Genomic DNA, 22,883 nt, shown 5'->3' with positions numbered 1-22,883 from the left:
AATTCCATAGTTCTTTTTATTGTGTTTTACAAATCTCGATGGTAGCCAGTGGTTTTCCATTTTTTTCCCTACAATGTAAAAATAATGTTGTAGAAAGAATTAAAACTCGCTTTACAAAAGTTTGGTGATCCATCACTGTAGCCTTCATTATTGCTTGTATTGTTTTCAAAGAGAACATTGCAGAGATGCCGAAACTAAGCTTATTTGATACCCCAAGTTCCATATCTCACTTTATCTTGAACTCATTGATTTAATTCATCTTAAAACACCAGTTACACCCAAATTTCTCTTGATGTGATGCTATACCAAAGATTGTAACATTTCAATCCGATATCAACAGTATATTCACTATATTCCCTACAGCGTCCATTGTGGGAGGATCATTTGAACCCTGTGTGCCAAAAAATGTCTTCCAGCTTCATATATTAATCTAATCTTCCTTCACCTGGTGAGGCAGAGTGAATGAAGGTTTGTGAGAGGTGGCTGCACTGTATACTATATATAGTACGCCCACAGGGCATCATAAAAAACAGCCTCAGCCAACAGGCAGCACACCTACCTTTTCTGTAACAACAAATCACAAAATTTTCACTAGGTAATTGAGCCAATGCCTAATCTTGTTGTGAGCCATATCAATTTGATTTTGTTCCTCACCTCATTCTCCTTCCACCGCTTTCATATAGTAGTCGAGGCCTATTGTTTCCTATCTCACACACAGGTATCCTGGACTATAATAAGAAATAGCTATTTGGGTGATATCGATGTGGCCTTCCCTCCTCCCCTTCTCTTTCCACACAAGCTAACCATTTACGGCAGCATAGACAAAAGTGCTCATCTTCTGTCCGGCTGTGAAGCAGCTGAATAGACAGATCAATGATCGTATGAAAGCCATTTATACTTTCTGCTCCCAGTGTGTTTGTGTGCCTGTGTGTGTGCCCATGCCTAAGTGTATGTGTGCTTATGTCCATGTCTTTATACTTGTGTATGTGTGTTTGTGTGTTTGGAAGCTCACCCTTGCAAGTGTATCGACAGTTTGTGTTGCACCCAGTAATTATGGCACAAAGATACATTCATTATGTCTCTGTAAGTGTGTGCCACTGCTCTAACCCACTGTGAAGGGAAAAATCAGATTAAGCAAGCAAAATACACAATATCAAATGAGCACACAAATTAGGCTTCTACAGTTATTTATTCTCTTATTTAATATTACCATTTAAGTGTGAAAAACCAGTTAAGTGTGATTGGGGACTTGGTTTTCTAATGTAATTTTATTTATAACGGACTGTGGTAGGAAAGGGCTTTTCAACTTATATTTCTATTGTCGTAAGACAGATTTGAAGCCACAGGCCAGCCCTGAATGGTGCCCACAGTTAAAAATGAATATTTTTAAAGAATGGTGCAGTATTGCACTGTATTCATTTTCTGCTTAATGAAAAGCCACACTTTTTAGTTTGATGTACTGCAACACAAGAACTTTAAAAGACAAGAGTTGGCAGAAAGGGGAAGAAAAAACAATGAAAAAGAAGTTATCTGTGTGTGTGTGTGTGTGTGTGTGTGTGTGTGTGTGTGTGTGTCAGGGGTTGTCTGTAGTGCTTGGGGCATTAATCACCCACAGTTCTCCCTCACCTCTGACCCTGCCTTTTAATTGCATCCACACCTCCTGTTCTACTCATGCCTCCTGCTGTTTTTCCTCACCTTCCTCCTCAAATGCTTCCCCTACATTGCCAAAGTGTCCACTGGACATATAGGAGATGATATTGACCATGTTGATGTTTCTCTAGCTTTTTTTTAATGTTCCCCTATCTGTTTTTCTTCATCCCCTGTTTTCTATTTATTCTACCCTCTCTTTTCCAAACAACATCAATGTTCAGCAAGTTTTCTTCCCTAGATGGTATGTTCACATTTTGATCTGTCCTGCCTGCCATTCTTTACTAGTATATACCTAGTCTGCTCTGATGGGAAATGGAAGCAAACAAATAAATTGACTTGTTTGAGTGCTTTCTATTCTACTCATTATTAGGCACTTTGCCTTTTGCAATGTCCAATTGATACTGATTTGCAAAGAATTAGTTTCAGTGTTTGTTTGTCTCTCTTTCTCTCTGTATACAGATATGTGACAATTTTAAGGTAAAACGTGAATAACTGAGTGGAGAAACACAGCAAATGTAGATGCTTCTATACAAAGCACCAACTAAAATGTTATGTATGTATGTATGAAAATGATGTGAGTCATAAGCCAGGGCCTTTGCAGGTACCAGAACACAATTCAACATCTATAATAGATTCTATAGGAGGTGTTTGACACTGCTCGCCAGCACCACCATCATGCACTTAATGAAGGGAATATGTTTTGGAAGAATGATGCTCATCCATCCAGTAGAGTTCAGAGACTTGTAGAATCTATGCCAAGGACCACTGAAGCTGATCTGATGTATTGTGGTAGCCAAACAAGAAAACATGCACACACACAGACACAAATATTTCAAAAAGACAATATTGTAGCTCTGTTTTAAGGCAGCACACTTTAAAAATCTGCCAAAAAAGACATGAACGGTGAGTGAGGGAATGAAAGAAGTTAGGGTTGGAGCAAGAGGCAACATGTGTGATGGTTATATGTACAAAATTCTTAAAGGAATATGGATTATTTAGGGAGAGATGTGGAGGGAAGCTTGTATGCAGACTCAGTAGCTTGGCTGCCAGGCAGGCAGGTGCCACACACTAGGGCAGAAATCTTTTTCTGGCGGAAGCAGACAGTGCCGCCTCTTCCGCATGTCCTTCCTCGACTGCAGCCAATACTGGAGTATGCAGTGGAACCCAACCCACCAGACATTAACACCGTCTCACACTGTCAGACCTGATGCAGATGTGATTGACAGTTGTCTTTATGTTTTAGTGATGTATGCAGCAATAATGTCTGATTTTCGCCTTAATTTTTAAAAGTCACACAAATGCTTAGCTTGTTTTTACTGTAGTTCAGTTCAATAAATAGTGGAGCCATGTACTATACGGTATCATGAACCCAAAACAAATGCTGGCAGTTGAATGGTAGAAGTGCATGGTTCAGTTCCAATTATAATGTCAGGGGCCTGCAGGCAAGGGTCATGTAACAAAATGAAAGGACGTGATTTACAGCATCAAGACTATGCAAAGTTGTATCTTAGCGGAGGTTCGGCATGCAGAGGGGGCCTAAGGCTTTCTGACCCCAGGATCGGGTCATTAGATCCAAACCAGTCAGAGAAAATGTAATGGAACTAATAATGAAGAATCCTACTGACCTCGAGCCCTCAGCCTTGAAAGCGAGGGCAAGAACGATGACTTAGCCTTGACTCAAATGGTCAGCTGTGGAGAATGTTTGAATATACAGCCAGCTTCCTAATGAGCAGCCTAATGAGGCACTGACAGGACTTTTGTCTCTTACTGTGCTGTTGTTCAGTCAGTGATCGGCTGTGACAGAGGGAGAAGAGCAAATGTCTCAGGGAGAGACTTGCCAAGAAGATAAACTTTTCAGTTCTTAATCTTGGCATCGTTATTCATATTAGCAGCTCACGTGATACGAAATGTGACTCAGTCTTTTACAATGATATATGTTAGAACTGTTCAGACAAGCGCATTGTGCTGTTGTCTCATCCAATGTAGGCATTTCCATCCCCACTGACACTGTTATTGTGCTCTGTTGTCACAGATCTAATTATCTGTTTTCAAAGCTTTGCACTTTATGATTTTTCTCCAAGCTTATCATTGTTCTGCCCCACCCTCCCTCCTCCCAGTTTCATGACTGTACCATTAAGAGTTGTCTTTACTGGTTTAGTCGTAACTAAGCATCTGCTGGGTTTCTGATGCACAGCATGGGCGTTCGCAGCCACAAATCACGTTCCAGCAGGACTTAAAATAAATTAGGCTCAATCTAACCCGTGGAGAACACATTTAGTATTTGCAATGTGTTTGTTTGTTTGTCTGATGTTTAACAGCAGTGATAATTAGTACCAATCGTTGCTTTGATGGTTTCAATTTTCACAGTTCAAATCGCAGCCTAATAACAAAATGCAGGTTTCTTCTCTTTATTTTCTCCACAGTGGTCACGGCCAACTCAATGGGGTCCACATATAAAAACACATTGTAAGAATTGTCTTTCACCTCAAATACATATTACATGTTCTTGGAGGGAAAGTTTTCTCTTTGCTGTAATTGCTCACAGCTTTCCCTAACTGCGGTGTAGATGGAGAGAAGTGGTTGAGGTTTCTGACCACTGACACTCTTGACACAGTGTGAGAGCTCTCTTAGCCTGTCAGCTGTGTTTGTAGTAATCAAACGGCTATATCAAATGCTTTTCTGTCCTGTCTACGGCAGACGCCTGGAGACTTGAGAAACGCACGCTCAGTACTGTTAGCTTACAACCACATAGCCTCTCTTCCATCATACTTTCCTTCCACATCCCTCCATTTTCATGTGCCAAGGGACAGAGCTTTAGGCCAGGGCTGACAAAACGTTGTCATTATCTTAGCGTTAGCGCCTGCCCACGCTCTGTCTCTCATTCATTTCACAGCTAGCCTCCTGGCCCCAGAGGGAGAGATAGATCATGTGGGCGAAAAAGGGAGAGCAATCAGAATAGAGGTCTCTTCGTCTATGATTCTACCATTGCCCACTTCTTCCCCTTCTCTCTCCCCACTAGTCCCCATCAACTGCTCCCTCATGCTTTACCAAAATGCATGATGCCATTATTAGGACCCCCACTAGCAAAGAAAGAAGCAGAGAGAGAAAAAAAAATATTGCAAAAGAGAAAGGAGGTTAAGCTCAGATAGTAGCTAAAAGAGACAGTCTCTCTTTTGACTTTCTCTCTCTTTTGAGTCTGTGAGGTGCACAAGTTTTTCAAACTAATATGGTGTGTTCACAGCTCAAGGTTGCTTCCATACAGAGTGACACAAATAGGTTTTTAGACAGAAACATTAAAACAAAACATAGGCTACTGTATTCTGTATGCATTCACAAAAGTGGAAACGCTTTCCAAATGTGAGTGGACACACTCAGCGAGGTGAGTTCAGAGTGTCACTGGAGTAAGCGTGGGCAGGAACGAGAAAGGACGGGGCACAGCAGTCGCAGCCCTTTAAATCCAGCGGTGAAGTCTGAATCATTTGCACTTTAATGGCAATCATAACTCATTGTGCAGTTGTAATGTGTTCCACATTAACAGTGTGGGAGCTGGCTGTGGCTCATCTGTGCCTAATGCGCTATAGCTACAGGCTAAGAGCTCTCATCAAACACTGTTCAACTATCACTTCCTCCTCTTAAAGTCTTTTGTTTACTTTGTGCAGTCCTCACGCCCACACTGCAACCAAACTTTGAAGGGCCTGAGACACCTTTCATAGTGTATGGTTTCTGCTCCAAGTCTCTTGAGACCACAGTTACCTATATTTAGCCATTAGAGGTTATATTTGCTCATTATTTTTTGAGAGCAGTGCAGTGAAGTCTTACTTGTCAGGGAGCAGATCGCCTTCTGATGCTAATGAGGTGATCCTGTGGCCATGTCTATAGGCCATATCTCAGGAAAATGTCAGTCTGGGTGTAAACCTTTGTGCTTTCCCTCTACTGGAGGCATCCAAAGTCTAGGAATAGAAGCAGCACAGGTGAGGCTTTGCAACCAGGCAGAGCTGAGAATGAGAGGCGAAGTGTCAAAGGAGTGATAGATAATGATAGATATGCCTGTATGGAGATGCTTGCATGCACAGATTGAGCCGAGACAATAACACTATGCAAACACATGCACATATACAGTAGGTATGCTTTTTGCCTGCAAACAAACATACAAACACGCAATTAATTTTGTCCAATAATCAAACCCCAAAATCCTAAATTTAAACACACAGTAATTGGTTGCACCAAGCCCAGAGCACTAATGACAAAATATCATTTGATTTCTTTCACCTCACATCTTGCATTTATGTTTCTTTTCCATAGAACATGCTTTCCATGCTTCACATTTAACATAGATTGGATTTACTTGTGAGGACTATAGGTGGCATGCTATGACACACACACACACGCACAAGTACATAAAAAACACACTCCTCCAACCCTGACCATGTTTCACCCACACCATCACCCAGTTCAGTCCTCCCCGCAGGGTTAAAGAACCACCCCTTCACTCTCTCCATGCTTGTTTGCCCAAAGCATGTAAGGATTAGCTAAAGCGATTATCACAAGCTTTTGCAGTTTTGTGAAGATGAATCATGGTAATGCTACACAGCAAAGCGCCTCATGCATTTCTAAACCCCTGTACTTGGTTTGTGATTTTCCAAACTCATGAGGAGCCTGTTGGCTGTGCCTCACTAAGCCAGGTGCAGGTGAGTCAACTGTAGCCAAATTGGCAACTTATCACAAGTTTGTGTGTGCGTGTGCACATACTGTATGCACACTTGTTCGATCACACACATATATACAGTACAGTACACGCCCACAGAGATGCACTGACATGCATACAATACACTTACACAGTACATAAATCACAGAATCACACAAATCAAGATATTGTATTCTTTCACATTCTAGACTTTTAATACAACATTACAGCTTTGTCATAACATGTTTGACTTTGTTTCACTCAGTCAAATGGAGCTGTCACACACTCCATGGGGACAACCTGCCTTTGGCAATTTTTGACTTTGCTATAATGCTGTACATCACTAAAGCATGTTTGCCTAGAGGCTTTCTGACTTCTAAGTGCAATATGCTTTTTTAGAATTATGACTGCATAGTGTGCAAATGTCCAAACTAAATACAAATCTTATTCCAGTTTAATTTACATCCAGCCGTTTATGTAAAACTTTTTTCCATTTCCTCTGGGTCTTCTTTCTCTACAGCATAGTTATTTTTCCTCTTCCTTTTTCCACTATTCATAGTTCCAACTACACATTAACACCTCTCCTGCAGATGGTGTGGTCTAATTGTGCAGGCTTTTTGCCGTTCTGCAGCCTCCCTCCCTCCATGCCATCTTCCAGGCTGAACAGATGATCATGGCCTCTGGTTTCTCTCCCTGGCCCAAAAGGCTCTGGAGGATGTTCTCATTAACAGGACTTGTCAGAGCAACCTGCTAGCACTGCTAATTTATTTCCCCCATACACATAAAACATATCATAAGCAGACACACACACACACACACATTAAACTCACACTGATGCACATGTGCTTATTTATGTTTATATCCCTCACAGACACACTGAGACACACACTTGCCCTCCTCTCATAAAAGCCTACACATAGACACACACCACATATCCTCTCCAATAGAGCTCCAGGGCCTTCTCCTGCTAGATTACACAACAATTAGCTGCAATGAAGGTTAGTGCCGCATCTATGACAGTCTGACAAATGATATATGTGCATTTGTTTGCAAAGCATATGTGTCTGTTTGTGTGTACAGGAGGATTTGTTTTTGGGAGGTAGGGGAGAGGGTGGGCTGTTACACTGCTGTCTGTGTTTGTACCTCTGGGGGCCCTTCTCTGCCAGCCTCCTTCAGCCCCCAGCTTCTGTGTGTGTGCGCGTGTTTGAGAGAGTTTGAGGGTGTTTGCCAGTGTATACGTGATACTTGACAGGCTTGTCATATCAATGTGCACCTTATCAACAGTTGCAGTAAAGCGTTCCTGTATTTCACTTTCACCAACAGGAGAGATATTTGGACCATTCAACCTGTGTGTGCACGCAAACACACACACACAAACACATCCATGTAGACACACAAACACATGAAAACCACTCGGCTCGGTCATTCTTTGGGCTATGCCCTGTTATTGTCTATAAGCCCTAACACACATTTAGCTGACAGTTTTAAGACCCATCAGTCACTTCTCTGTAAAGGCCTCTCATTCAGCCCACAACAAGGTTCAGTGCTGCTACATAATAGAAAAACATCATGTACTCACATAATGACACAGATGCCCTCCGGAAGATGTTGTTAATAATCATCAGTGACTAGTGTTTCTCCTTTAGCTTGCTCTATAACACTATACTCTAACTCACAGGTTTATATACACACATACGTAATCGTATGTGACTTGAGACAGCGTCGGTTGGGGCTGAAGGGTACGAGTTTGAAAATCTGGGGGTGTGGAGTTAGAAAGAAGTGAGCTTACCAGACCTTTGTAGTCCGCTCCACATCTCCTCTTGAGGCTAGCGGCTCGAGGCTACAATACATTGGCCGCTACTAGCATAACACACCTGAATCTCCAACCGAACTTTCAACGGTCAAGTTGCATTATGGGTAATGTTGATGCCAGGTTTTGACAAGGAAGAATAAAAATGACGGTGTCTCTGGTTCTGCTGCATCAATTTTGATTCTTTTTTTTAACTGTCCATCGTGAATCCAACAGTGTTTCCAGACAAGAACGTTGATAGTGGGTGAGTCTGCAATTATGATTAGGGGTAGGCAACGAAAAGTACTAGCAGTTGGGATTAGGGAAAGATCGTGATTACGGTTAATACAAAGTTGAATGTTAATTGCAGGTCTGTAATGGGACAAACTCTTTCTCCTGCATGAAAGTCAGACATACCAGTGCACCTCCCTCGGCTTGCTCACTGATACTGAACTGTTGGCATTGGGTGTAAATTGTGAGGTGCAAAATTGTCCAATATGGATGAAATTCCTTGGGATACTGGGCCAGTTTTAGTTTATCAGCCATTATACCTACATTAGCATTAACAGACAGCATGACAGACAACAGCTAACTTTTCATAAGTTTATGAGCTGTACAATTTTTTATCTATTAACTTATGAAGTTTAAATGGTTGATACATGAGCAGCCATCGTTTTTGTAGTGTTTGATCCAGTTCTAACTTAAAAACTGGGAAATCAATAAACAGTAATGCAATTTTTAATACAAAGTGTAATGTATGAAGACATGCTTCATAGTGTTACAGTACTATGATCACTACTGCTTATTACAGCTCTGTGTTTTTACTCGTTCTTGGAGTCATATCACTGATATGGCCGTTTGTTGAACTTTCCGCTCAGTTCCTATCTCAGTGAAACTTTAGACCCACTAATTACATGGTACAGCCATCGTAGTCCACCATCAGCCCCCGGATTTCAGGGATCTCAGCCTGATGGCTATCTTTCAAGGGAAAAAAGAAGTGACTTACTACTGAATAACCATGTTCCTTATCCTCCATACAGATTCTGTAATTACATGTATGTTTTTCCACAGTTTAAAGGCTAGAAGGATTTCTCTGGTTTATGATCTGACCCCTACAATTGAAAAAACAGAGCCTTTTTTTCAAGTTTTGATGGAGAGATGTTGATTAGATTTGAGAAATACAGCCTCAATTTCCTCCAGCAGTTGGGGAAAGCAATTTTGTGCTGCTTGCTTCCTTGGGGAAGCTTGAGAAAACAATATGAAAATGATTTCTTTTTCTTTACAACAAGCATATTTGATGCTTGCAGGCAAACACTGAAATAAAGGCAAAGTTGAAGCCTTTGTTTTTTACGGCATGTACTAAGCTGCCTTTTTTATACTAGTGTATCTGCATTTTTCCTCCTGTTTTCCAGTGTGACAGAGAATATAAAGAGATGCAGTGGTTGGTGTAGTGGATCGTGACTGGGTGGTGACTGGGAGCTGTTCCAGAGGAGGATGATAGATGTACATGTAGATGTGCTGACCTTGAGATCACTGTCCTAGACAAATGGCACCTGAATCTTGGTGGCTCTGAAGGGTGGGCTGAACAGACAAAAGGGTGGGAATAAGGTTAGCAAAATTAAAATGCATGAAAGCAAATCCTGCAGAGCCCAACTGGATGCAAACTGCTGATGGCAGCAGTCCCTTTCAGAGTAAACTGTGCACTCTCAAAGACAAGATAGCCATCACCCCTCCCCAGTCTTACTCCAGATACATGTAACTATGAACACCACCTCCACCATGAGCTCTCATCCTCAAGAGCCATGAGCAGTCCTGCAGATGCCAGACCATGTCCTGTTGGTCAGACTGTATCAGATCTCTTGCTGCAGGGCTTTAGGTATTGCAGAATAGTTGTACATACAGTAGTAATACAAAATCTGGGCCAAAGCTCCACAGAACGCTAACCTATACTGTACGTATCAAATCCATCATTGAATTTGTAGGCTATCGATCCAGAAAACACACTGAACCACCAGAGCGTTTTAGAGCTCCCCTATAACCACAGAAAGGTAGTGTAAAAGGCCAAATCACTGCTGTGAGGGAATGAGAGGAGCGTAGGGATATGAGCTGTGGTTTGCTGTGTAAATACCTTTTGACTGTGTTAACTGTGTGTGTGTTTGTGTGTGTGTTTCCAGAACAACTAAACTTGCTGTTCAGCACAGCATAGATCCACTACTGCAAAAAGAAGTTGGAGAAGTTTGTGCTTACTTTCATTCTGCTGTTATTTTCTGTTCTTTTTTCTACGAAGGGGCTTTTCTCTTCCTGGGTGAGGCTTTATTCTGCCTGATCTTTCTTTCTCTTTCACTGCCTTCTCTCTTAATCACCACTAAAGCCAGCCCTAATTGCCAAAAGACATGATCTCGCTCTCTTTTTGTCTGTCTTCTATTTTTCCTATCTCACCACAAACACAAAAAGCAGATGAGAAGTAGTGGGGAAATTATTTTTTAATAATAACAATACAGAATGAAGCAAATATGAGTCTTTGGTTTTGATTATACGGACATGTGTACTAAGCAAGAGATGTAGGAAATCCTGTACCTATTGAGATGGTTATGTTCATGTTCATGTACAACACTTAACGCTCCAAAGTTTGTCAGCCTCACTAGAATGCTATATCAAATTCACATCTGAATCCATATAACAGTAAAATATGGTGTTGGTAGTGTGATGGTCTGGGGCTGTTTTGCTGCTTCAGGACCTGAAAGACTTGCTGTGATAAATGGAACCATGAATTCTGCTGTCTACCAAAAACTCCTGAAGGACAATGTCCGGCCATCTGTTCGTGACCTCAAGCTGAAGCGAACTTGGGTTCTGTAGCAGGACAATGATCCAAAACACACCAGCAAGTCCACCTCTGAATGGCTGAAGAAGAACAAAATGAAGACTTTGGAGTGGCCTAGTCAAAGTCCTGACCTGAATCTTATTGAGATGCTGCAGCATGACCTTAAAAAGGCAGTTCATCCTCGAAAACCCTCCAATGTGGCTGAATTACAACAATTCTGCAAAGATGAGTGGGCCAAAATTCCTCCACCGCGCTGTAAAAGACTCATGGCAAGTTATTGCAAATGCTTGATTGCAGTTGTTGCTACTAAGGTTGGCCCAACCAGTTATTAGATTTAGGGGGCAATCGCTTTTTCAAACAGGGCCATGTAGGTTTGGATTTTGTTTTCCCTTAATAATAACAACCTTCATTTAAAAACTGTATTTTGTGTTTACTTGTGTTATCTTTGACTAATATTTAAATTTGTTTGATGATCTGAAACATTTAAGTGTGACAAACATGCAAAAAAATAAGAAATCAGGAAGGGGGCAAACACTTTTGCACACCACTGTATATGTTGAAATGAAGTGGAAAAATGCTATTGTTGCTATTTAACCTACAGTATATAAAACTCAACATGGGTGTTTAAGTTTGCTGTTAAGTGAACATCAAGCCATTTAAATTCGCTCAATGGTGTCACATCTACTTTGCCTCATGTCCATTAAGAGCCAACCAGAGACATTTTGGCCAATGGACTGCAGCCAAAGAAACATGTTGCTTGCAAGAATGAAAAGTATATAAACATCTATGCTTGTAGTACTTTAATACAGCTATTTTAGCAAAAGTAAACATCTGCATAATTGTGAGATTAACATTATATATATGTGTATGTGTATATATATATATATATATATATATGTATGTATATATATATATATATATATATATATATATATATATATATATATATGTATGTGTGTGTCTATATGTTTTTGCCTTTTCTTTTTTTCTGAGTCCTGAGTCATAAAGGCAGTACACTGTAATTGTTTGGAGTCCTGATTCCAGCTCAGGCAACCATTCAGTTCCCCTTGCTGGGAGAGATGGCTGAGAATTGATGAAGACCAATCAAGCACTTCTGTGCTTGTTTAGAGGAATGCTAATCAGTCATTAGAGAGATGCTGATTAGTCAGAAACAATGTCTTTGTGGTTGGTCGTTGTGAATATGTGTATGAATGTGCATGTGTCCTTGTGCATTATTGAATTGTGAGTTTATACATTTAATACAGGAGGGCCCTCAATGTATAAATAGAACTTTTGCACAGTTATAAATTATATTCCTCCTTCTATAACCTCCTTCTATCAGCCTGTGGACTACATGATTTTGTGAATTTTAGTGAAAGTTCCTTCCTTCCTAGTGTAGTGAAGATTAGGAAACCCCCTACCCACTGTGTGTATCACCTTCCAGCAGCCTTGGAAATGTCAAATAACAGTTGAATTGCATCTGGTTCGTAACTGCTACTCCAAATTGAGTACTGATGTTGATTGGTCAGTTTCACAGAACAGAACGTTGGACAACTGAAACACAAACCTGAAAGCTGAACTCAAAGTAGCTGTACGGACAAAAATAATTCAGTCTGTTACTAGCCAACAGTGTGCATGCCAAATCTCCAGCAGCTCTGAGATCAGCCAGCCTGTTAGCACTCGTCGACCCCCTTCCATGACTAACCAGCCACAGTTGCAGCAGCAGCCCCCTGATTAGCCATCCAACAGTGCCTCAGCTCTGAGAAGAGCCAATCTAGTTGGTCAGGTAGGCAAATCAATTAATTTTACATTATATCATTTTACCCTAACTTTATAAGTGTGGACATTTTATCAGAATAATGGCAGCTGTTTTGCTGTAAAGGTGGCTGGAAAGTTATAGTACTAATTGCATACAAATTCAAGATGATCAACACCATTTCAAGTGACTTTAAATGAAAGAAATTTGACTTTACACTTTAACTCAATGATATCTAATCTAATCCATATTAAAAACAAGTCAGCTGAATATATATAAACAGCACCATACTGACCATGCACAGCATCTTTGTAATTGGTGTTTAACTGTTGCTGACAGAGAGGTTTAAAATAAATGCAGATGTTTTGAGGAGGCTTATGACATCCACACTTGCAGGATTGACACAGGAGTGCATGTGCATGCTGCTGTTAGTAGCTTTGTGTTTGCCTCAAGTCCTTCCTTGTATCTAAGCTTTCTCTCATTCATTCGGTTGAAATTTTAGGTGGAACGACAGTAATAACAGATAGCATTTTCTAGCAAACCAAGAGAGGTGTTTTGGGGTAAAAAGTTGCTCTATCTACAGCCTAATATCTAATGCTGACATTTAGGATTTTCACCCAGAGAAAGTGAAGTGTGTATCGGCGTTCAACCAAACAAAACACAGAGTAAAGCTGCTTAATTTTACATAAGATACCACAGGCCATCCATATCCAGGACACACACAACTCTGAATTCACTTTATGGTACACAGTCTGCTGCAGTATTACAGTGTTGCTGTATAAGCAAGGCTGGGAAAGTTTAGATGAACAGAAACTGGGAAACAATGAAGATGTTACATGGCTAAAATTCAAAACAAGAAGATACTTAAGTGCCCAGAATGAAAGCATTATTTTAAAAATATAATGAGATAGCACTTTTTTCTCATTCCCATTCACAATGAACATTCAGCTTATGCCTACAGACGATCTTTTCCCCTTACAAGTTTTTTTATTTCCTCCCAACCAAACAAGGTCTCTGTTAGTCTCTCTCACCACTGTAGTAGAACAGTGAAACAGCAAACTTTGTGAAGGTGTGATTAACATTAGCCATCACAGTTTTGTCTGTGAGAATTTAAAAGAGTTAAATACTGTCACCTCATTAAAAGTGTTGTATTTGTTGTGCCTGTGTAATTGTCAAACATGATAGCAGTTCATTCTCTGAAGTTACCAATTCATATGAACATAAAAAACAGTCAGATAATTGAACTGATACAAGCAGGTTTGAAAATTTGTTTGCTTTGATGCATATTTGACTGATAAGTGTCTTTTAGTTTTGTGTAATACTTAAAACATTTGTACTTTGTACTATATGTGCAACCTCCATTTATTTTCATGAAAAGCATATTTGAAAATATACAAAGTCATACAAAGTGTGAAACAGCTCTGTGTCCAGTGCATGTTCCCTCTCAGTTTATGTCTGTGTGTGCTTGCACACTGTGAGCATTTTTTGTAATGGGAGCTGGTCACTGCCATCATCCGTTTGTAGGTTTCTGGAAAGCGTGGAATGATGAGCCGGTCTCCATGATTGGCTTCAATGAACCAGCTCCCTGATGGGCTTCTAACATTGCTTTAAACGCCCTTCCATCACAAGTTTGTTCTCCCTTCATAGTCTATCAGTAGTGGACAGTGGACCTGGCTCTGCTTAGTCAGTCACTGAGGGCCCAGACCACTGTAGAGCTCCGCTCTACTCTGATTAGACTGCACACTCCCCATGGTGCTTCTGATCAGCGGCCATACTCGTCTCTCACCATCCATCTCTTTGTCCTGCCCTCTGTTTCCATCTCTCTGAGCTCCATCGCTCTCCCTTTGTCACTCTTTTGCTCCCTCTTTCTCTCCTCTCTCATTCTATTCATCCATCCATCTGTCCGGATCTCTTGGGAGGCCAGCCCAATTAACCTGTTTAAACAGCCATCTGAGCATCCCATCCATTCCACTGTGGCTGTGTGAAAGAGTGCCAGTTCACGGAGCCAGGATCCCAGTGCCAGGCCTTCATCAGCTGTCCTACCCAGCCAGCACCTCCACCTCACCTCCCATTCCTCTCTCCTCCTCATCATCTTCTTCATCCTTCCCTTTCTACTTCCTCCTTTCTTGTCCTCAATGGGCCTGATGGTAGCAGAGATCAGGACTGGTAAAAGTGTTTTCTTTACTGTTTTGTAGAGCAGGGTGACATCTGATGCAGTCAATGCATTATACTCTGAACAATTTAAATGGCTGCAGCTATAAACTCTGCTGCCTCTGGAGATCTCCACTTTAGCAACTGCAATCTGCCTATGAGTTTTTTCACTTCTTTCCTTTCTCCTCTTTAATGTTCTTTCATTCATTTTACTGTCTCTCTGATTGCCACCTCCACACACTCTCTATCCTCTCATCAATTTCTCTCCCTCTCTGCCCTTCCCTTCTCCCCCCCTCCTCTCACCTTCTCTCTGTCACTCCTCAGCTTTCTCTCTCTCCCCTGACTGTATCCCTTTCTCACTTCCCTTTCAACACTTGTCACCTACTTCCTGTCAGGCTGTCCAGAGAACACCACAAGAAGGTCACAACTCTTTTCAGAGTTGCTCTCCTCTTTGTCCTTGTCTTGTTGGATGGAAAAGGGAACTTTAATTAGAAAAGTGGTGAAATTGTAAAGATGGGCTTGGGGTGTGTGAAATCATCCAAGCAACATTTCACCGCCTTCCAAACATGGAATATATTTCCTCACTGTGTGAGAATCCACATAGCATGGTAGTATTGGTAACATTGCAGGGGTGTGACTGCTCACACTGACTAGACAGTGGAGAAGTGCTGGACTAGCAACTTGGCACACTGGGGTGTCTGTGTTATTTGCCAGATCAATGCACACCCTGGGCCCACTGCTTTAGACGACTTGTTAATGTGCAGCACTGTGCCGTTGGGCTTCATTGCTCTGTTGTTGGCCGATTTTATAATCTCTCTTATAGCAGTATTGACCCAACTGACTGAAAGAGGAACTATTGAAGGTTTGTGTGTGTGTGTGTGTGTGTGTGTGTGTGTGTGTGTGTGTGTTGATGGAGGGGTAAAATTGGCACTGTCTTTTTCTTTAATTGGTGCAAGAACAAGACCCTCTGGGTACTCTGCACAGCCTGTCACTCCATTTGTGTGTGGGTATTGGTGCAGTTAGCTCAACTTGTCATTGTTGAGACATGCAGGCAATCATAGAAAATAAATGCCTACATGCACACACACAGGGACTGATTATACACCTACAGTATATACACTACTACTTCCCTCATTATTTATTGGGTCATCGATTTGGGGTTTAACAGATTTTCACAAGAAACAGATTGTTCTTCTGATTTCTAACAAGGTTTTACATGTTGCTCTTGCTGTTTGTACATCAATGAGTACAATTGGATCAAGTCATGGACTTTATTGCATTATAGTTTTTGCACTTTTTTTTATAACCAATAAACAAATAGTAAGCAGCATATTAATCATAAGGTGACTATTTCCTGGCCTGCACCATTTGTGCCTCTTAGCTTTATAGAATCAGAATAAGAAGAAAAATAGTAAAGAATTAAGAAATAAAAGGGATTCAGACTTTATTGTATTATCTTTGACAAACAAGTTGAGATGTAAATCGACACCCTTGGCAAGTTTTTTTTCTCTTAATTTCACCTTTTTGTATTCAAAATGAACACAGATAAATTCATAGATTATTCTTGAAAAATTAAAAAACGAAAACAATGAACCCTTCTTAGATGAAAGTTAAGACCCATATGGCCTACAGGCCTCTACCAGCCATGACCGCAATACTGCTGCACTGCTGGCTGCGTGCCTTGCTTAGAGAGATACGAGACAATAATTGGAGGACAGTGTGAGAAGGGACAACAGACCACCTGCTGCTTGTGTTTTTTTTTTCCAGTGTTTGTCTGTTTCACAGATACGAGGACTTAGAAATACAATAAAGCATGTTTTGAGTTAGATTTTGGACTTTCTCATTGTTAATATAATCAGGCAGGCTTCCAAAACTCTATTTGCACAGACACATGTTTGCCAACTGGTGTGTTTGTTATTGTCCCCCCCAAATCTAATCTTTGAGAATCTGCAAAAATGATGGTAAAAGACATGAGATAGGATTAGACAAAAAGGAAAGAGAATGAGACAATCAAAAAAAGGCAAGCACACTTTTAAGGGGTTTGTTTGGGGAAGAAATGTTCAGCTACACAAAGAGACAATTTGATGAACAGCAGAGGACTGTCTGCCTCTTGGGTTGATGTAATCCATCTCTTATGTCCTGTGTCCTCCTGTCTAGACCAGGACACTTGTGCAGCACCTGCTACACTCAGTGGACAGAGTGTTGTTGAAGAGCCGTCCCCTCTGTCTCAGCTCTGAGTGGCTGTTTGGACATCTGGCCTTTGAGAGAAGGGTACTGACATGATCACAGGCATACTTAAAGCCAGACAGAACAAAAAGCCGGATTTACTCGCAGTTTACTTTCTGAAATGGAAGCCTTGTTTCAGCTGTTGTAGAGACGTGGGGAGAGAGAAAGAGACGATACGGCAGTGAGTTACAGCCTTCAGCTCAGGGTTTCCTACGATGTGCCGTCTAGACATTGTAATCCCTGAGAGGGAAGGCTGCGGGTGCCGTGAGGGAGGAAGGAGATGAGGATGGGAGGCCAGTATGGGCTACACTTGTCTGTGACTCATCTTCTCATGAACTGTGTAAGTTTCCTAAGAGATCAAACACAGTGTCATATGATGTACAAAGTGTAAATTGAGTTGTTATTAGCAGTGACTGGATTAGAGTGTCTGTATAAATGCCAAAACGTTGTTGTGTGGTCGGCTGTACTAATAACAAAGGTAAAAACTTTGGTTTGAAGTTTTATATCTTTTTTATACAAAAACAATGAGCCAATGAGGAGGAAAAAAGTAGATTCCGGTTATTAGGAGTGATAACATGCGAGAAAACTGGAATTCTGAATCAAGATACATAGGCACACATCAGTCACTTTCAACTACAGTACCACGCAACAACAAACCTTTTACATAAATGTAAGCGGACATGACACCTACTGTTTGAGCAGGTTTTAAGTTTCCTCAAGCACATTTACACTGTATACTGAAATGGCAACCAATGGGTGTGTGAAAGAAAGCTTTAGAAAATGGATAGCAGCAATGTCAATTTTGTGATGTGAAATTGGCGAAACATGCAATGAACCTGGCCATCTTTGGAGGGAAGAAACCATTTAAATCCTCCTAAAGCCATTCCAGTAAAAATATATTTTGCAGCCAGATGGTGATGTGATGTGTTAAGTACTGCATAGAATGTTTGTGGTTTTCATATATGGCTTCAGTGTATGTCATCTCAGTGCAAAAATAAAGTGTAGAAAGAAGAGGATGGGACGACATGTGCGGCAATCATGGTGAAGGCAGATGACCTCATGGCTGAGAGCTGAGTCGAGCTGCCAGAAATAAGCGAAGAAACACCAGAAATAGAGCGATTTGGCCTTCAGATTAAAAGCTAAAAGCATAGTATTTGTCACTCAGGAAAAAAAATAATAGTACCATTAAATGAAACAACAACACATGTGAAATCAATATTTCCTGACAGTACAGAACAGTACAGTTTAAACATTTATAGATATGAATGTACTGTGTATGTTAGAGGCTGACAATTTTAATGTTATGTTTCTGCAGATTACTCCCTAAATATATCATTTAGTTTCCCTTTAGTACTTTGTATTTCTTTAAAAAGTTGCAACTTTGTTTGTTAATAAGGGTTTTATTTATATTATGACCAGATCTTCTTCTCAGTAATTCTAGCAGTTAATTACTCGACGTTCTGTTTTCTCTGCCTACAAACAAATTCAGTTGCAAGCTCTATTAAGATCAATGTTTCACATTTTCTACAATAACAGCACACCACACCATCAGTTCAGTTTTTTCACATGCAGCTGAAGAGAACAGCCCTCAAGAGTCTTATCCTTGTGATGTTTTGACCAAAAACTAATGGAGACTAATGGTGAGATGCACCAGTGTCAGACAAGGCACAATGATACAATCTCACTGTACTATCTACCTCCTATACTGATGTGTGTGTGTGTGTGTTTGCATGTCTGTTAGTGAGAACAGTAGTGTCAACTGCATTCATATATGCCGTACATTGTGCCCATTTCATTCACTTAGTTGTCACTGTAATCAACAGTTTTAATGAATAGTATATTCAAATCTTCTCAATTCTCTTGTCTACAGTGAAGTTTGATGACTGCATGGGGAATAAAGCGGTGGTTTTCCAGAGCAGTGACCCTATCTTCAGCGTGCGGACAGATGGGTCCATCTTTGCCCATGGAGAGGGAGCCAGCCTGGATGAACCAGTCCAGTTTAAACTGACAGCAAGTGGTCCACACACACACGTCTGGGAGACTGTGGTCCAACTGGCACTAATTGACCCACCTTCACCTCAACAAAATGAAAATGAGGTGAGGTTTATACTTACTGCACATGACACAGATACACAAATATCATGCTTCAAATTTCAGTTGCCATCTCAGAAGAGAGAGAGAGAGAGAGAGAGAGTAGCAGTAGCACATGATTAAAAGTGATAGAATCACACTGCCACAGGGGGAGTGTACAATTCCCCTCAGCCATAAGCTGTTATTGGAAAACATCCTGCGCCTTGGATACTCCAGGGGTCCTTGACTCTTCCTCCTCTATTTAAAAGTTGTCAGAGGTTAGGTGAGGACTCAGCAGCCTGAGCTTAACCATCCCCATGACTGCAGAACCACAAGGCGAGATCTGACAGTCAGTATCAGCACAAGTGTTAATCAGATTAGGTAACGACAACACACATGATTAGGGGCCCGTGTTCACTAACACAGTGCAATTCTAGACATCTCATACAGGAGGTGGGCCAAGTTCCTGACAAGATCAAATCTAGCTGAGACAGATGTATCACCAGTAGGCAATTTGTTAATTTTTAACAGGGGGTATGGCCCAATGGTAGCGCCCCCCCCCTTTTTTTTCAGAAAGTAACCTATTTTTTGCCCCATGAACTGATTTTTAGGGGCATTTACTAAACTCTGAAATAATGTAGAATTATTACATTATATTGTCAAATAAACACTCAATTTGTGGCACAAAGCTTTGTTTTATTTGAAAAATAACAAGTGAGAGCAGCAAAAAAAGAAAAAGTTAATGAGCATTCAAGGGCACTTTTGGTCCAAGCTCTGTTAATTTCTGACCTGGCCTCTGTCATGCTGCTGCCGCACTTTCTCTTTCCCCTCATCTGCTGTAGAGAATATCGATATATTGTTGAGAATTATTACATTTTTACGGAGTGTTTCTATTTTAACCGGCGCAGCTTTTCTAGCCCTTACGGCACTGGTTTAGTGGCCTGCGAGTCGAGTCACTGACTGAGGTAGACTACACACACACACACAGGGAGAGCAGAGATGAGACAAGTTGGAGTAGAAAGCGGAAACAGAGCTTTTAATCAAGAATGGACAGACTCTTACATGTTCAATCTACCCACAGGCAGTTCAAAACCAGTATGTCTCATGTTCCAAGATTGTGGTGATTATTAAACGTGGCAATGTGAAGCACCACTACGAGACAAAATACAGAGCATCTTTTGAGCAGGTTAACAAGGGGATGGATTTTGGTCATTTTGCTAACAAGGGGGATGGCATCCCCCTTTGTCCCCCCTCAAATCACCTACTGTGTATCACTTACAAAACATGACTGACAAGGATCCACTAAGCCTTGATAGGCAAACTTGTTTTTTGTTTGGAACCAGCTGTCACTTACTGGCCATGCTTGCAAAAAATTTGTAGCAGCTTAAAACTGTGTATGAAAGTAACTGACAACTGTGTACACACACACACTCGAAACTATACTTAGTTTATTCTTTAAAGCCTCAAAATGAAATTGTACCTCCAACAGTAGGCTACATACAAAGGAAAACAATGCAGATTCAAAAATACTCGTCAAACAGTTGGTTAGAACTAAGATTCCCGCCCCTGGCTGGACAGATAGCCAATCATATTTTAGGATAATGGTGTGGCCACCCCAGGCCACTCCCTTGACATGCCCCTGCATTTAAAATAAATAACGCTTGAGGCTGCTATAATCAATGTATTTATAATAACAAAGGCGTATTGTTTTGATTCAGTCTTATCGCTCTCATAATGTAGTTTTTGGCTGTTTTTGGACGCTGTTTTCAGCGAAAGCCATTTTGAACTGCCATCACTTTGAGTCTTGAGTTAATAATAACCTTCTCTGATGCCAGCAAGGTTAGGTTGAATGATTGAAGGTATCTGACTTTTCCAAGTAGTTTAACTTTTTTTGAGTATTTAGACTTTGAGAGCGAGCACTTAAAACCATTCAAAACCAGAAAATAAATAGCTTTTAGCTGGATTTTCTTTGTTGTGTGCATAGCCAGAAAACAGAATGGCACAAAGTCAGTCATAGAATCATAGAGACAAATAGAGAGGCGGAGTGGGACATCGGCCAATAAAGGATCTATTAGTGGAAGTGGGTGTAAGGATGAGTGTGTTGTGCTGGCTCTCAATAAGTTGGCCTTCATTCTCACACTTTTGTAGCTCAGGCCGCTTCAAATGATTCACTGGTTAGTTTGGTGTGAGAGTCAGTATTAAACTACAATGTGTTAAAGGTCAAATTCTACTTCGATTTCCAGTGAGTCAACTATTATAAAGTTCCTGAGGAGCTCAACGGACAGACAAACAATTAGAGAGCTAGACAGGGTCAGAGGTCAGAAATACACTACACGTTGGAACAAACAGAGAGAGCAGAAAGCAGGGTGCTGAAACAAAATGTGATGTTTCATTATGGAAATGGTGCTTTGTGGCATGCTCTGTTGAATAATAACTTCCAGATGTCTGGGTAGCCAGGGGCTGGCTGATATCAAAGCGTGCAGGGTTTTGGGGAGGCAGTGGTGTGGAGGAGAAGAGCTGGGACCACCGCCAGCTGGCTAAGTCTGATGGCACCGGGGCTGGGGGGCCGCATCCATTTCACACTCAGTGACTCCTGTTCACATAGCATTAGTGTGCGTAAGCATGTGTCTAGTATGTGTGCAAGAATGTTATTTGTTTGTGCTTTTTTGTGATATTATGTCAGATCAAGTGTGAATTATGCTAATTTTTTGTGTATGGTGGTTGTGTCTTTGTTTAGGGTATAAAGTGTCATGTTTTGAGCCTATAGGTGCAGGGTTGCATGTCAAAGAGTGTACACCACCCTCTGTACTGGAAATAACACACCCTTTAAATCTCTGGACTCTGTGAAGCTGTCGTAAAAAATTCAGAAATCTGACTCCAGTTTGCTTCTGCTCTTTATCCTTCATCTTTCATAATAGTTTGAATAAGCGCGTAGACATCTCCGCTTAACTTGTTTTTTAATCAATTTCATCACCTTCCTGTACTTTCTGTCTTTCTGTGTGAGTTTGAATAAGAATGAGTGAATCAGAGCTGCAGGGTTTGATCAGAATTACACCATGGCTAGAGAAAAGCCCACTTAAGCCTTTTGCAGCAGTGATGGGCACAGCTCTTTCTCTATCTCTCTGTTTCTCTTTCTCTTGTTTTTTTTCTCTATATCTTTTTTCTCTACGTCTCTCCTCTGGGAACTCACTAGTACCTGTTAGCATGTGTAGATAAAAGGATCTGGAGCATGACTTATTTAGGCAGGGGGAGGAGAGGGGGGTCACATCTGCTGCTAACAACCCTTCTCCTCATCCCACTCATTCCATCCCAAACATGTCTCGCTCCACCTCTGCCTCTCCTCACTGCACTGGTGGGATGTGGGGCAACCATCCCCTGCAGTCAACCCCACTAAGCTTTCCCCTCTCTGAAGAAAAAGAATACATTTGTCCAGACCCAGCTCACATCTGTCTCAACCTGCTCTCCTGACAAACCCTGTTTGCGCACACAGGCATGTAGCGCTTGGCAGAGGTTGGTCTCCTGAATATGGACTGAATGCAAAGGATCATGTGCATGTTTCAGTGAACTTGTCACATAGTACAGTGAACATGGGATATAGCAACATGTGTGTTTGGATGGCTAGTCTGTCTCTTGTACAGACCGGTAACTCAGTACAAGAGGATGTTGGTGCTTTTTGGGCCGTGAGCATGAGCACAAGCTGCTCAGGCTCATGAGTATGATCAAGTTTTTGTCTGTT

The 22,883-nt window shown here is 41.1% G+C and overlaps 1 protein-coding gene across 11 annotated transcripts in view; it reads left to right on the top strand.

The window, feature by feature from the left end:
• Nucleotides 1–22,883, top strand: part of LOC122883587 (cadherin-4-like) — a 338,624-nt gene that overhangs the window by 239,302 nt on the left and 76,439 nt on the right. For all 11 annotated transcript variants that reach the window (XM_044212507.1, XM_044212506.1, XM_044212505.1 and 8 more), the window contains one exon: nt 18,948–19,174. In XM_044212507.1, coding sequence (XP_044068442.1) covers nt 18,948–19,174 — 227 coding nt within the window. The remainder of the gene's footprint in view (nt 1–18,947; nt 19,175–22,883) is intronic.

This window comes from Siniperca chuatsi, linkage group LG10 (genome assembly GCF_020085105.1).
Source record: "Siniperca chuatsi isolate FFG_IHB_CAS linkage group LG10, ASM2008510v1, whole genome shotgun sequence".
Classification (NCBI taxonomy): Eukaryota; Metazoa; Chordata; class Actinopteri; order Centrarchiformes; family Sinipercidae; genus Siniperca; species Siniperca chuatsi.
This window is presented reverse-complemented; position numbering and strand designations above follow the sequence as displayed.